The sequence below is a fragment of the Bos mutus genome, chromosome 1 (assembly GCF_027580195.1).
Source record: "Bos mutus isolate GX-2022 chromosome 1, NWIPB_WYAK_1.1, whole genome shotgun sequence".
Taxonomy (NCBI): domain Eukaryota; kingdom Metazoa; phylum Chordata; class Mammalia; order Artiodactyla; family Bovidae; genus Bos; species Bos mutus.
Window position 1 is genome coordinate 41,678,663 of NC_091617.1, and position 16,635 is coordinate 41,695,297.

The 16,635-nt window shown below is 35.6% G+C and overlaps 1 protein-coding gene and 1 non-coding gene across 2 annotated transcripts; both read left to right on the top strand.

Annotated features, from left to right (window-relative positions):
- The first annotated feature begins 8,074 nt into the window (after nt 1-8,074).
- Nucleotides 8,075-9,088, top strand: LOC102268888 (olfactory receptor 5K1). The gene has a single exon (XM_005896839.2). The coding sequence runs from the start codon at nt 8,075-8,077 to the stop codon at nt 9,086-9,088; it is 1,014 nt and encodes a 337-aa protein (XP_005896901.2).
- Nucleotides 9,089-15,966: 6,878 nt separating this feature from the next.
- Nucleotides 15,967-16,069, top strand: LOC138989455 (U6 spliceosomal RNA). Its single transcript, XR_011465759.1, has one exon. It is a non-coding gene; the product is annotated as a U6 spliceosomal RNA (small nuclear RNA).
- Nucleotides 16,070-16,635: the final 566 nt, after the last annotated feature.

Sequence of the window (16,635 nt, forward strand, 5' to 3'; positions counted from 1 at the left end):
GCTAAATGAGCCTAGAAAAACTGAAACCTCTGCTATTAGGCAACATGTATGCCTCAAGCTGGAATCAAGATTGCCGGGAGAAATATCAATAACCTCAGATATGCAGATGACACCACCCTTATGGCAGAAAGTGAAGAGGAACTAAAGAGCCTCTTGATGAAAGTGAAAGTGGAGAGTGAAAAAGTTGGCTTAAAGCTCAACATTCAGAAAACCAAGATCATGGCATCTGGTCCCATCACTTCATGGGAAATAGATGGGGAAACAGTGGAAACAGTGTCAGACTTTATTTTCTTGGGCTCCAAAATCACTGCAGATGGTGACTGCAGCCATGAAATTAAAAGACACTTACTCCTTGGAAGGAAAGTTATGACCAACCTAGATAGCATATTCAAAAGCAAGGACATTACTTTGCCAACAAAGGTCCATCTAGTCAAGGCTATGGTTTTTCCTGTGGTCATGTATGGATGTGAGAGTTGGACTGTGAAGAAAGCTGAGCCCTGAAGAATTGATGCTTTTGAACTGTGGTGTTGGAGAAGACTCTTGAGAGTCCCTTGGACTGCAAGGAGATCCAACCAGTCCATTCTGAAGGAGATCAGTCCTGGGTGTTCTTTGGAAGGAATGATGCTAAAGCTGAAAGTCCAGTACTTTGGCCACCTCATGTGAAGAGTTGACTCATTGGAAAAGACTCTGATGCTGGGAGGGATTGGGGGCAGGAGGAGCAGGGGACGACAGAGGATGAGATGGCTGGATGGCATCACCGACTGGATGGACATGAGTTTGAGTGAACTCTGGGAGTTGGTGATGGACAGGGAGGCCTGGCGTGCTGCAATTCATGGGGTCGCAACGAGTCAGACACAACTGAGCAACTGAACTGAACTGAACTGATCCCAGCCATATAGCCATTGTTCATGTGTCCATAATCCAGCACTGGGGTGGTGGATGAACAAAGCTTTATGACCTCAACTGGCTGAGACATTCTAATTTGGTTCTTTAGTAGCTCTTCCATAGTAGATGTTGTGTGGAGGACATTTACATACAATATAAGGTGCTCCTGCTCTGTACACTGTATCCATTCTGGGAGATCCATTCATATGCCTATTCTTCCTGATCTCTGACATTCTCATCTCTCTCCCCCCAGGACACTGACCAATATCCAAATCATTCACCTCTACCCTGAATCTATATAGTTTTAACTTGGGCCACTTCTCTTTCTATAGAGTAGAAATGGATAATCATTCCAATACTCTAAAGGAGGAGTTCCCCTTCCTTTCAAAATCACTCTGGCTAGGGCTATAGCTCAGTGACAATTGGCTTGTATCAACAGACCAAGTTTACTGTCCAAAAATTAACTTGGCTGTTTGAGGCGAGATGTGTGGGTTGAGGGAAAGAGGTCATTGCAATGGTAGTAGTTAACAAGGCAGTCCGGGTCACCTACTTGTGTGGCTTATGGTATTCTCTGGCCCTGCTCATAATAAGTCCTTAAATGGTCCATCTTTGTCTTCTAATGAATTGTTCCTGGGCTCACTCAACCTTATACTTATTGATCTGATAAATTCCAATTCATGAGTCAGCTCTGGCTTCTTGGTCACCTGATGTTCCAAAGTCAGGAGCTCTTTCTCTAGTAGGGTTTACAGCACGCCAGGGAATTATGTTTTTAAATAGTTTATTATTCTCTGCTGCAGAAAATAAGGCCTTGCCCAAACACTATAAGCAACTCTCCTACTAGAGTTTTCTATTAACTTTCCCACTCACTCTATATCCTCTTCCCACCTCAGATCTCTCTAACACCATTGGTCTGATGAGTCACTGGACTCAAATATCAGGGCTCTTCACCCCCAGCTTGAGCCTGCTGAAGAGCCTATTCCTGTGTTGGGACCCACCAAAACTTGCTGCCTTCTCCATTTGGGCAGATGTGTCTTTGTATAGGATCTCTTCCTCTATGTCAGACATTTTTAAATGTTTGGAAATAGATTCAAACAAGTACATGAATTGCTATATCACAGCCCTAAGATTTTAATTATATACCATACATCATTACACCTTTTTCTGAATATAAGATTATTAATTTTTTAATTGGTAATAGTGTTAGTAGGAGTAACATTGTTTTTAAATCAATACACAAAATAAAACTTTTAATACCAATTCTTTAATTCTTACTCTATTTTCATATTTTATACTACACATAATATTTTAGCATAGTGATACTTCTACCAAGTCATAGATAAAATGTACATATTCAGAATATACTCCCCAAGATTTTAGTAATATGAATATACACCAAAAATGGCTTGGAACTCTCCACTAGTGAAGCCACCATAAGATGGAACAAAGTGGAGTCACATAATTAGATGTGACAATCTAGAGGAAAATCTAGTATTAAAGAGGAAGGTCAAGTATAAAACTAAGGGAAACACAAGCATCATTAAACACAAACAGAGGAAAACAACCCAGCATAAAAGACAGAAATGGAACAGTCAGGAAGATAGAAACAGTGAGTACTATCACAGAACCAGAGGTGAAATTTTTAAAAAATACCAAACATCACAGCTTGGTTAGAAAGATAATTACATGTTCTTTGGAGATGACATTTAGAGTTGGTTGTGACCTTATTGAGAGACAGAGTTTGGTGAACTGGCAGGGACAGAAAAGAATGGGAAGGAACCAATTAGAACAATTTCTAATCTATTTTCCCATTCCGTTTATACTACCTGTATCTCCAATATCCCTTGGACCTATAAGGAGGTCCAACCAGTCCATCCTAAAGGAAATCAGTCTTGAATACTCATTGGAAGGACTGATGCTGAGGCTGAAATTCCAATACTTTGGCCACCTGATGTGAAAAACCAACTCATTGAAAAAGACCCTGTTGCTGGGAAAGATGAAGGCAAGAGGAGAAGGGGATGACAGAGGATGAGATGGTTGGATGGCACCACCTACATGATGGACATAAGTTTGAGTAAGCTCCGGGAGTTGGTAATAGATAGGGAAGCCTGGTGTGCTGCAGTCCATGGGGTCGCAAAGAGTCAGACACGACTGAGCGAGTGAACTGAACTGAATCACCAATATCATGTATGAGTAAGCCTCAGCCACCCTAGTTTATTATTTATAAATATTTTATATATATTAGTTATATTATATTATTAGAATATATATACTATTTATATATATTTTAACTAGGTCTTGCTCTTTCAAGCTTCCAGGATTTTTACATATGCTCCTATTAGTCTTCTTATTTTCCTCATGTGCATCATTTATTATAACTCTACTTATCCTGCAAAGTTAATCTGAAATGGCACTTCCAATGAGGAATCTTTCTTTTTTCCTCTGGGTCTCCATCCACTTCATTCACCATGCTTATATGTGACCTATTTACACTTTTTAATATCACAGCCTAAATTGCCTTCTAGTTAGCAATGCACATGTCTTTCTCTCACTAGATTATGAGCTTCTTGTGGAGCCATTTCTAAAACTTAAATGTTTCTCATCCTGTGCTCATTCTACCTACCATCTCTTCCAGCACCCTGTGTATTAGAAGTACTTGATTGAAGTTAAACAGAACTGAAATTTTAAACATCAGTGAAGCGTATATTGAGAATCTAACTCAGTGTGTTGGCAGAAGCACAGAATACGTAAGACATGATTGGTACTTTATGGATATTTAGCCAATACTTTTATAATCAACACATAAGAAGTCACATGAAACCAAGTGGCAAATGCAGTATGATAGCAGGTAGTTACTAAGCAGAACAGGAAAAGGAACATCAATATAATTGAAAGGAATGTCCTCATGGAGATCTGACTTAAGATCAAGAACAAGTATGTTGGGCTGAAAAGAGAGGCTGAACAAGGTGTTTTAGCTGAAGTAAACTTTAAGTGTAAATTAACCAAGTGGGCGCGCACAAGACCAGTGAAGGGATAAACACAACCAAGTGTCATGTCCTGAGGTCAGAAGAAGAAATCAGGATCATAAGTAAGATACTGAAAGACTGTGGACCATCTAGAATACTAAGTTGTTTTTAAAAATGGATTGTTTGAAACTAATGAAAGATGATTTCAAATTCTTGAGCAGGAAAATATAATTTCTTTCATCTAACAGGTATTTGTTGACCATTACAATCTGCCACATACTATCAAGGCATTATAAACACGGAAATGAACATAACAGAGAAAAAAACCTTTTCCATTTAGCTCCACATGCTAATGGTGGGGGAGATATTGATTGACTATAAATGTACCAACAAATAAATATGTAGTATACTGAAGAGTGATTAGTGGAATGTAGTAGAAAAAAACAGGGTAAGAAGGATAAAGGCAGCTGGGGAAAACTGAAAAGTAAGGAGAACCATCTAGGTAATTCATGTTGTTGCTGTTCTTGTATAGTCACTGCTTTAGTTGATAAGTTGGGTCCGACTCTTTGGTGACCCCATGGACTATAATCCCGTTGTCCATGTGATTTCCCAGGCAAAAATACTGGAGTGAGTTGCCATTTCCTTTTCCACGGGATCTTTCTGACCTAAGGATTGAATTCGCATCTCTTTCTTCCATTGCAGGTGGATTCTTTAACTGCTGAGCCACCAGGGAAGTCCTGGGTAATTCATATGTGGGACTAAAAAATAATATCAGAGTTTCCAATGATACTTTGCAAAATATCAGGACACATCAACTCACAGATGACCCATGATAAAACTACCACATCTTCTAATCTCCTCTCAAAATTCTAATCATCTTTCATAAACCATATTAATTCCTCAAGTAAAAAAAGGTCAAGCCAACACGAGATGCTTTCTTGCTCATATTGCATTTAAGCACAATAATAAACAGAATTTTAAAATGAGGTCAGTTACATATTAATCAATGGGTAATGATCAAATAACCTTAGTGACCTTAATGAAAGTAAACTGTTTTAATCTCATTATTTCACAGGTCATCCTGATGTGTGTTGGTGACTGAATCTCCATATGGAAATATACTGGTGTCACTGCGAGGAAATCCCTTAGGATTTGATGGAAAATTTTACTTTGTAATGTAAGGAACATAATTATTGACTCTGACCTATTTGTATTTGCCCATATTTTCATTCTTTTAATCCCAAAAGTTTTAAGAGACTAATGTTTATATTCTGAAATTCTATGAGATCCAAGATCACAAGGGAAACATGAAACGCTGCAAAACCTTCTGCTGTGAAATTTAGGTAAGGGAAGTACTCTAGTTTATTTTTAATGTTAGTACGCCTTAATACTTATTTATCTAAAGTATTTTGTTGTTATTAGATTTCAATTACTCAGTTATCTTTTTACCTCTTCCCCAAACTGAAGGCTATGGAAAAACTAGAATGATATTCAATTTGTAAAGTACCCTGACCTTTTTTGTCAGTTAAAATTTTTAAAAATACACAGGTAAAGACAGAAAGTGATTGTTAAATAATTTAGGAACTTGCACTGAATACTTTGCTAGCTTAGCCCAATAATCCAACAGCTAATATTTAATATTTTACAACAAAGATTTTTCAGCTGAGTTCTTTAATACTTGATTATGGAAAAAATAAACCCATTTTTAAAAAAACATAGAATTCATATGATTAGATATCAGTCAATATTTCTAGTGGATCACTAAATAATGGTAGAAGATAGCCATCTAAAGGAAATAAAAATTTGTTCTCAAAAACTATATTAAGGCTTAAAGAAATTTCTCTTTTTCTAAATGTTAGAAAACTAAAGCATAAAGTTTATTTTATTAACTTTGAATCTATTGTGATATACTTCAGAAAATCTTATATAAAATTTTAGAAGCAAAAAAAAAAAAATAGATGAGTCAACTCAGATAAAAGATACCTAAAAAGTTCTTATTTTATATATATAAAATAGATGAGTCAACTCAGATAAAAGATACCTAAAAGTTCTTATTTTATATATATATATAATTGAAATATATTTGACATACATTGTGTAAGTTTAATGCTTATAACATGTTGATCTGAAAAACTAGTAATTGATTGCATTTGCAGAATGTTAGCTCTCTATAACATCATGTAATTTTCATTTTTGTGGCAGAAATAATTGAGATCTAGTCTCTTGGCAGTTTAGATGATTATAGTAAAATATTGTTTATATTCACTATAGTGTGTACTAGATCTTATCTGTTAATTTCAGATAAGACCTTACTTATCTGTTAATTTCAAGTTTGTACCAATAAAGAATACCTTTCCTGTTTCCTCATCTCCCAGAGTTCCTGGTAAACACTATTTTACTCTGTTTTCATGTTTGGCTTTTTTAGATGCACGTTTCAGCTATGTCTTACAATTTTTGTCTTTCTCTGACTTATATAACGTGGCACAATGTCCCCAAGGTCAATCCACAACGCTGTAAAATGGAAGGATATCCTTCTTTCTCATGTCTGAATGTCCTTTCACTTCTATCCATTCATCCTTAGACAGATACACAGATGTTTCTGTATTTTAGCTACTGTAACTAATGCTGCTATAAATATAAGACTGCATATATCCCTTTCATAATTTGTTTTCATTTTCTTTGAGTATATATACAGAAGCACAATTGTGGGATTACATGGTAGTTCTATTTTAAATTATTTGAGGAAACACCATGCTGGCATCCATAGTGGCTGAACCAATTTACATTTCCACCAACAGACTTCTTGCCACATTCTCTGTTCTCCACAGTTTAGGCAACAGTTGTTATCTCTCATCTTCTTGATGATAGGCATTCTGAAATGTGTGAGATAATATCTCATGGCTTTTGATTGGCATTTCTCTAATGATTAGTGATGTCGTCCATCTTTTCATGTGTCTGTTGATCATTTGGATGTCTTTTGTAAGATTATCTTGGTAGTTCCTCAGCCCATTTTTTAATCTGAACATCTATACCTTTATTATTGAGCTGTATGAGTTTTCACATACTTTAGATATTAATCTTAATTTTTAGGTGATGAGTTTTGAATAATTCTCCTTGTAGAATCTTCTCAACCTGCAGAAGAGTTTACTAAGGATCACTGTAAGGACCACCAAAGAAGTTATTAAGGATCAGTGGTGGGACCTGGAAAACAAGTTCACCCATCCCAGATCATTGGGAGGGAAGTAGGACTAGAATCAATACTGTTCTTTCTCCTTTTGCACTGTACAGCTGCTATAAGAAGTATAAGTTACAGCTAACCTCAAAATGTCTACTATACAGTAAGTAAACTGTACACACTTATGAAAAACACAATGTCGATTAGATATGTTATCAAAGATTGTGTTGGGTATACAAGACATGATGGAGAGTCCAGAAAGTGAAAATTAGTGTGATCAGGGGTATCTGGTTAACTTTATTAAATAATAGTATATCTGATCTGATATACAAACCATGCTTTAGATGAAGGAGAAAAGGATGCAGATGTCTTAGAAATAGGAATAATGGCATGGACTGTCAGTGTTTATGAAAATGGGTATGACACTGAGAAAAGAGATAAAGAGGTGATAATCAATTCTTATTTTACTCCTTAGCTTTCTGAGTTTACTTTCTTTAAAACTGAACAGTACTCTCAATAATCCTCAGTAATCTTCAAACAATTCTTAAGACATAAATTAACATATCTATTCCATGCTATTTTAAAATGTTTATTCCACTTGGAGAGTTTATGAAAATTTAATTTTTAAAAGTTTCTATACATAGAAAAAGTAATTTTAAATTCATTTTTTTAAAACTTTAATACAAAAACTGAAACAAATTTTATGGGCAAAATGAAGCAAAGATGAGTACCTAGTTTGTACACTATATTTCCATAAATTCATAAAGACAAACTTTTCCCACTGTTAGCATCTCCCCTGTGATTACCAAATAGTCATGTGAATTTTGAGTTTCAGAGTTGAGGTCATAGATGCTGACATGTTATGGAGATGAATATTCCCTAGAAGTTTGTGTTCTTGTATTCACAAGACAGCAAGAGAAGCTTTCTCCTTATTAAAAAAAATATATATATTAAAAGGAAAGTTATACACATTCTTTTTTTTGTATATATACACATTCTAAATTGGAATCTTATCTCTCCATAATTCCTATCTCAACAGACAACAGTAGAGATGACGGAGGATAACCTCTCCTTGACAACTAAATTTATCCTCATAGGATTTACAGTTCATCCAGAGCTGAAGACCCTTCTGTTTCTGGTGTTCTTTACCATCTATCTGATCACCATGGTGGGAAATCTTGGCCTGGTGGCATTGATAGTTACAGAGCATCGTCTTCACACACCAATGTACATCTTCCTGGGGAATCTTGCTCTGATGGATTCCTGTTGTTCTTGTGCCATTACCCCTAAGATGCTACAGAACTTCTTTTCAAAAGACAGAATGATTTCCCTCTATGAATGTATGGCACAATTTTATTTTCTCTGCCTTGCTGAAACTGCAGATTGCTTTCTCCTGGCAGCAATGGCCTATGATCGCTATGTGGCCATCTGCAAACCACTGCAGTACCACACTATGATGTCAAAGAAACTCTGCATTCAGATGACCACAGGGGCCTACATAGCTGGAAACCTGCATTCCATGATTCACATTGGATTTTTGTTTAGGTTAACTTTCTGTAGATCTCATCAAATCAATCACTTTTTTTGTGATGTTCTTCCGTTATATAGACTCTCCTGTGCTGACCCTTATATCAATGAATTGATGATATTCATCTTTTCAGGGTCAGTTCAAGTATTCTCTATTATCACAGTAATAATCTCTTATCTTTTCATCCTTTTCACGATTTTTAAAATGAAATCCAAAAAAGGAAAAGGTAAAGCCTTATCTACTTGTACATCCCACTTCGTCTCTGTCTCAATATTCTATGGTTCTCTTCTCTTCATGTATATTAGACCAAATTCAGTTAATGACAAAGATAAAGATATACCTCTTGCTATTTTTTATACACTAGTTATTCCTTTGTTAAATCCTTTCATTTATAGTCTAAGAAATAAGGAAGTAATAAATGTTATGAAAAAAATTATGAAGAAAAAACATAACATTCTAAAATATCATTCCATATGGACAATTGATTTTAATTTGATAAAACTTTATTTTCAAAATCAAGCAATACTGAGAAAGTAGAAAATAGCCTCTTTATATAAAATACTGAATTACTAAAACATTATGGTATATGAATCAAATAAGCAAGTTCAGTGAGGAGAGAGATTCTGCTAAAATACATTCCAAAATCTAAGCTACAAGGTTCTATCAAGGGTAAATAATTATTCTTGAGACCACAAATTGTGTCAGGATGAATTTAGTCACAATAGTAACTATTACTTCAGAGTATAATGAATTACAATTTTCAACAAATCCAACAAAGGTAAGGAATAGAAGTAACTATATAGGAAGGTCCCCTCCATTTAATACTGTTGGCATGCTGCTGGAATCCTAAGGCATAATCTTACAAAAGCCCCCATATTCCAAGTTTTTAAATATCAATCCCATGTTAAGCAACACTGTATGACAGAAGTAAATAGTATGTTTGAATTTGAATCTCAGTTTTGAATTTGTTCAAGAGATTATGCTTCACCGTGAATTCAAGCAGAGCATGTATTCTTTAATCAGGAACAGTTTTCTCTTTAGTGTTGGTAAATCTTCTCTCAACTTCTCCAAAATAGAGTATCTGAATACATTAATGGTTTATCAATCTGTAGTGAAAATCATGCTATTTATACTGATAAATGTATGAATTTTACATTTTCATGTAGTTTGATTGTTCATTACATATATGACTGTGTAATTTATGAACACAATTATTTTTAAAAAGAAGTTTTATTTTCTCTTTCTTACTTCCCTTGCTTGTTATTGGGAATAACACTAACCTGGACTGATCCAATGTAAAGGATTGATATATACACAGCATTAACAAAAGGTGAAGGTGCTATTGAAACATAAATGAGAGAGAAAATAGCAAAAATTTAAATAAACAAAAATATTTATTGATCCTTACAGTGCAAATGTGATAGAAAAAATAATAATTCCCTGAGAACCTATTGTCTGCTAGGCACTAAGCTAGACATTTCATATATACAGACATGACTTTTCATGTTTTCCTCAGTAAAAATCTCATACTTTGAAATATTGTGGTGTTTACCCAAGTTCATCCAAATCATTGGAGTAAAGTAGAAGTTGGGTCAACAAAATCTTTTGCTACACACTTGGGAGTTCAGAAAGTGGAGATCCTTGTAGTTGGGACATTTAGTTCTTAAGTAGCATCAGAAATAATTGCACTTTAAAATAAAGCAGGGGATAAAAAAAAATAAATAAAGCAGGGGAATTTTAATATTTGGAAAAAAACAGCAGTGGGTATGACCAGTCAATGTTTATGGAAATGAGTGTGGCACAGGGAATGGGATCAGGGAGTTGAACAATGTAACAGAGTCAGAAAGCCTACAAAACTATTGGTTGAGCTGTTGATAAATATGAGAAGGTGGAAGTGGATAAGGTTACTGAGAAGCTTAAATTTAAGGAATTCCTTCAGATTCAGAGGAATCCAAATCTGTTTTAGAGGTATCAGATACTAAAGGCTTCCTAGAGCAGAGTGATATATTAATAACTTTACATTTTATAAACCTGATCATGTGACAGACTGGAAAGGGACCTGAAGCAAGAAGACTAATTTCAATAATTCATGTATTAGATGAGGAGAACTGAATCTGGGAAATGCTTTAAAAGTAGAGAATATTCTATATATTAAATTGTACTTGTTAGACAACAAAATGAAAGCCTATCTTTTTCCTGTATCAAACATGTCATAAATTATTTCATACCACCAATTCTTAATAAGAAGTCTGACACATTTGGCCATTCAATAAACATTTTTCTTTCAATATGTTTTTAATATAATTATATAAGTAAAAGTGTTATATTCTCATTTTTATTTTTGGATGAATTAATGAATACCTTTTAAATTATTAATTTTACTTTCTTACATTGTAAATACTGACAGATATAATTCGCATAAACAAAGTTCTTTAGGTTCCTAACATATTTTACAAGCTAAAAGGAATACAGATATCAAAAATTTTGAGAGGCTCTGAATTAGATGGATGTTGTACATCCAATATTACCTTCTATTTCAGTGGCTATTTTTAGTTGCTAGACTTGCATGCATTGATTTATGTTTGCCATTTCTAAGGGCACCATGATATTGTTGCATATTTCTGTAATACCCTTGCCCATCCTTAGCAACACTGAATCCCAGAGGTCTGTAAAGGAAGAACCTGTAACTTACTTAGGGTCAATGAGACAAAAGAAATTATTTTCTGGAATTTTCAGGCAATTGTGTATCCTATATTTGAAAAGAAATCCACAAAACATATGATGTTTCTCCCTCTGAATGTCATAGAACATGCATATAATATCTGGCACAGTAAATGTCCATTTGCCATCAAGAGGTAAGCCAGCCTAGAGAGGAAGTCAAAATAGAAAAGGGGGCATAGCCAAAAAAATCACACAGAAATAGAGTCACTGGAATAAACCTTCCCTCTGGTTGCATAATCAAACAGATATCCTTACTTATCAAGCTTGATTAGAAAAGATGCTTTATTTACAACAGAATAAATACTACCTGATATATTCGTGCCTCTTGCCTTATCTCCCATTTTTGTATCTTATTTTAAATTAATCCTCATACATCTTTTAGCTTACAAATAACTTTTCAATAGTATATACTTAACTATTAAGCAGATCTATAAGTCTTTTACTTTCATTACATTATTTTAATTTCCTATAATTCCACCTTAAAAAAGAGGCTTCATAATTTGTCCAAAGAAATATTAAGATGAAGCTGAAGAATCAAACTCAGTCTATTTTGCTCCTTAATCCATGTTCTTAACAACTAAGTCATACTATACATAGGATAAAAAAGTCAAAGTAGCATGAGAAGATAACTTTCAAGTAGCTAACTTGTTAAGGGGCAGAGAAATAGGGAAGATATTCAAGAAATATGTGAATCAATGACATTTTCCTCTAACTCTATTTTGAAAATTTTCACATCTATGGAAAACTTGAGAGAATCACACAATTAATGTGCATGGATTTTTTAAACACCATTAAACAAGTGTTATCATTTTACCACATTTGCCTGTGTCCAAATGTGTATGTGTGTTTATTTCATGTATATATACAAATACAAATGTGTATGATGACATTATGACACTTTACCAGTTCACAGTCATAACATCACTATTATCATCAAGAAATTTAACATCACCTAATATGAAGTTCTGGAGAAGGCAATGGCACCCCACTCCAGTACCCTTGCCTGGAAAATCCCATGGATGGAGGAGCCTGGTAGGCTGTAGTCCATGGGGTCGCTAAGAGTCGGACACGACTGAGCAACTTCCCTTTCACTTTTCACTTTCATGCATTGGAGAAGGAAATGGCAACCCACTCCAGTGTTCTTGCCTGGAGAATCCCAGGGACGGGGGAGCCTGGTGGCTGCCGTCTATGGGGTCGCACAGAGTCGGACACGAAGTGACTTAGCAATGAAGTGACTTAGCAATATGAAGTTGACATTAAAAATTTTCCTAATTATCCAACCTAAATATTCTCCCATATTTTCTCCTAGAAGGTTTATACTTTTAAGTTTTACATTTAGATCTGCAATCTATCTCAGTTAATTTCTGCAAAATATGTAGGGACTCTGTCTAAGTTTCTTGGACATGGAAATAAATTTGTTCCAGCACATTCATCAACATGGAGTGTGGAATAGATTAAGAGGATGTGGCACATATATAGAATGGAATATTACTCAGCCATAAAATGAACGAAATTGTGCCATGTGCTGAGATGTGGATGGACCAAGAAACTGTAATACAAAGTAGAGTAAGTCAGAAACAGAAAAAAAAACAAATATCATATATTAATGCTGCTGCTGCTGCTAAGTCAATTCAGTCATGTCCAACTCTGTGTGACCCCATGGACGGCAGCCCACCAGGCTCCCCCGTCCCTGGGATTCTCCAGACAAGAACACTGGAGTGGGTTGCCCTTTCCTTCTCCAATGCGTGAAAGTGAAAAGTGAAAGTGAAAAGTGAAAGTGAAGTCGCTCAGTCGTGTCTGACTCTTAGGGACCCCATGGACTGCAGCCTACCAGGCTCCTCCATTCATGGTTCTAGAAAAATGGTAGAGATGTACCCATATGCAAAGCAGAAACAGAGACACAGAGATAGACAACAAATGTATGGACACCAAGGGGTGGGGGGAAACAGGGAGGTGGGATGAACTGGGAGATTGAGATTGACATACATATACTACTATGTATACAATAGATGAGTAATAAGAACCTACAGTATAGCACAGTGAACTCTTTTGGGTGCTCTGTGGTGACAAAGAGGGAATATATGTATACATATAACTGACTCACTTTGCTATATGGCAGAAATTAAAACTTCATTGTAAAGCAACTATACTCCAATTAAAAAAAATTTTTTAAAACACATATACATAATGAAAATAGATGATCAGTCGCACGATCTAACAGGATTTTCCCCTGTTGATGAAAGGTCACCCAAGGTAGAGCTATATTTCAGTAGCAATACATTATGACATCAATATACAAAGCCGACTATCCAAGAACTAACTTGGCCTTCTGAGGCCAAATCTGTGTGTCGAATAAAAGATGTCAGTGCAATGATGGTAGACAACAAGAAATACTGGATCACCTACTTCTGTGTCTTATTGTGTTATCTAGCCCTGTTCAGTCTAGATACTTTTTCATCTGATGAATAGCTCCTGGGCACACTCAACCTTGTACTTTTTTATCTGATAAATTCTAGCTCATGTTCTGGCCTCTTGGTCACATTATGTCCCAAAGTAAAAAGCTCTTAGGGTAGTTTTTTTTTTTTTAATAGTTTATAATTCTTTGCTGCAGACAACAAGGCCTTGCTCAAAAACCATAAGCAGTTCTTCTATTAAACTTTCCCATAAACATTCCACTCACTCTACATCTCTTCTCACCTCCGACGTCTCTAATACCATTGGTCTGCTGAGTCATTGGGCCCAAATAACAAGGCTGTTTAACCCTACACCTTGACCTGTCAAAGGGCCCTTTCCTGTTTGGGGACCCAATCAAAATTTGCATTCTCCATTTCGGCAGACGTGTCTCTGTGTAGGATCTTTCACACTATGTCAGACATTAAGAAATGTTTGGAAATAAATTCAAACAAGTTCTTGTTATATTGCAACCCTAAGACTTAAACAATACACTGTATATTACTATATTTCTGTAACTATTATTTAATTAACAATAGTGTTAGTGGGAGTAACAATTTTTATAGCATTATACATGAAAATTATAATACCAATTATTTGAGTAATATTCTTTTCTATCTATATTTTCATGTTTTATGATATATATAACATTTTAGCATAGTGGTACATTTACCTATAGGGACTCCCCTGGTGGTTCAGTAGTAAAGAACCATCCTGCCAATGTAGGGATGTGGGTTTGATCCCTGGGTCAGGAAAATCCCTGGAGAAGGAAATGACAACCCAGTCCAGTATTCTTCCCTGGGAAATCCCAAGGACAGAGGAGCTTGGTGGACTACAGTCCGTGGGGTTGCAAAGAGTCAAACACAACTTAGCAACTGAACACACACACACATTTACCTATTAATAGGTATAAATGAATATAATAGGAATGTACTCCCAATTATTTTCTTGATATGAGTGTACACCAAAAGTGTCTTGGAACTGTCCTCTAGTAAAGTCACCATAAGATAGGACATAGTTGAAATACATAATTTGATGAGTTAATCTAGTGGAAATTCTAGACTGATAGAAGATAAAGGTCAAGTATAGAACCAAGGAGAATACAAGCACTATTAAAGGCAAAAAAGAGAAATACAACCCAGCATAAAAGACTGAGATGGAACAGTAAGGAAGACAGAAAAAGTGAACATTAACACAAAACCAGATATAAAGTCTTTCAACAGCACCAAATACCACAGCTTGTTTAGGAAGATAATTAGATGTCCTTTGGAGTTGGTATTCATCATTGGTTGTGACCTTACTGAGAGAGAGTTCTGTGAATTGGCAGGGAAGGAATCAAATAAATCAGTTTTCAGTCTATTTTCCTAATCCTTTTACATATCTGTAAGTGTCTCCAATATCATGCATAAGTAAGCTTCAATCACCCTAGCTTAACATTCTTTTTAAAAGTAGGTCTTGTGTTTTTGAGTTTCAGGGATTTTATCATATGCTTCCAATAGGCTGCTGCTTTTCCTCATGAAGATGGCTTATTATAAACCTACTTATCCTGCAAGGTTCATCTGAAATGATGCTTACAATGAGAAATCTTTTTCCCCTAGGTCACATTCACTTCCTTTGCAATATTTTTAAATAGCACATTCATTCACAGCCTGAACTCCTTGCTAGTTAGCAATGTAACTCCCCACTTAGATTATGAGTTTCTTGTCAGGAGCCATTTCTAAAACCTAAGAACTTCTTATCCCTACCATGCTCACATCATGTGTTCACTCAACCTATCATCTCTTCCAATATCCTGTATATTTTAAGTAATTGATTAAGGATAAAACAGAAGTAAAAGTTTAAATATCAATGAAGCATGTACTGAGGATCTACCTTAGTGAACTGTTAGGAGCTCAAAATACATATGGCATGATCAGTGATTTAAGGATACTTAGCCAATATTTTTGCAGGAGACACAAGGGATGAGGGTTTGATCTCTGGATAAGGAAGATCCCTTGAAGGAGGAAATGGTAACTGCTCCAGTGTTCTTGCCTGGGAAATTCCACAGGCAGAGGAGCCTGGTGGGCTACAGTCCATGGGGTCACAAAAAGTTGGACACAACTGAGCAACTATGCAGCCGCAGCAGCCAAGGCTTTTATAATCAAGACACATAAAGTCACACTTGATAAAGTCGCAAATTAATTATAAAAGCAGCACCATGTGTATCAAGAAAAGACAAAATCAATTTAAATGACTTGGGTATGGTGCTCGCTTCAGCAGCACATATGCAAACATTGGAATGATATAGAGATTAGTATGACCCTGTGCAAGGATGATACATATGGCTTAGGAATGTCCTAATGGAGATCTGATCTGCAATTAAGGATGAGTAGGACTAAGGTAAGCAAAGAGAGAAGGTGGTTTTGGTGAGGGAAACATTGTGAGTAAATTAATGAAGCAGGTGCACAAATGAACAGTGAAGGGGTGACATGGCCAAGTGTTCTGAGGTGACAGGAAAAAATCAAGGCTGTAGTCAAGATACAGAGACACTGTAGAACATCTAGAATACCAAGAAGGAGAAATGATTTGGTTTGAAAATGAATTAAAGAACATTTCAAACTCTTAAGTTGGTGAATAATTTTTTTTCTTTCATCTGACAGGTATTTGGTGAGCACTACAAACAGCCATTTATTATTCAAGCTGTTGAAAATACAGGAATGAATGTAACACAGATTCTCTTCCCACGTTAGCCTACCTGCTAATGGTGGGTGAGGGGTAAGGTGGGTGGAGTAATCTATTACAGATGAACTAATAAATAAATATGTAGTATATCAAAGAGTGATTAATGGAATGAAGGGGGGAAACAGAATAAGAAACATAAAGGCAGCTGGGTAAACATAAAAAGAAAGGAGAACCATCTCAGTAATTCATAT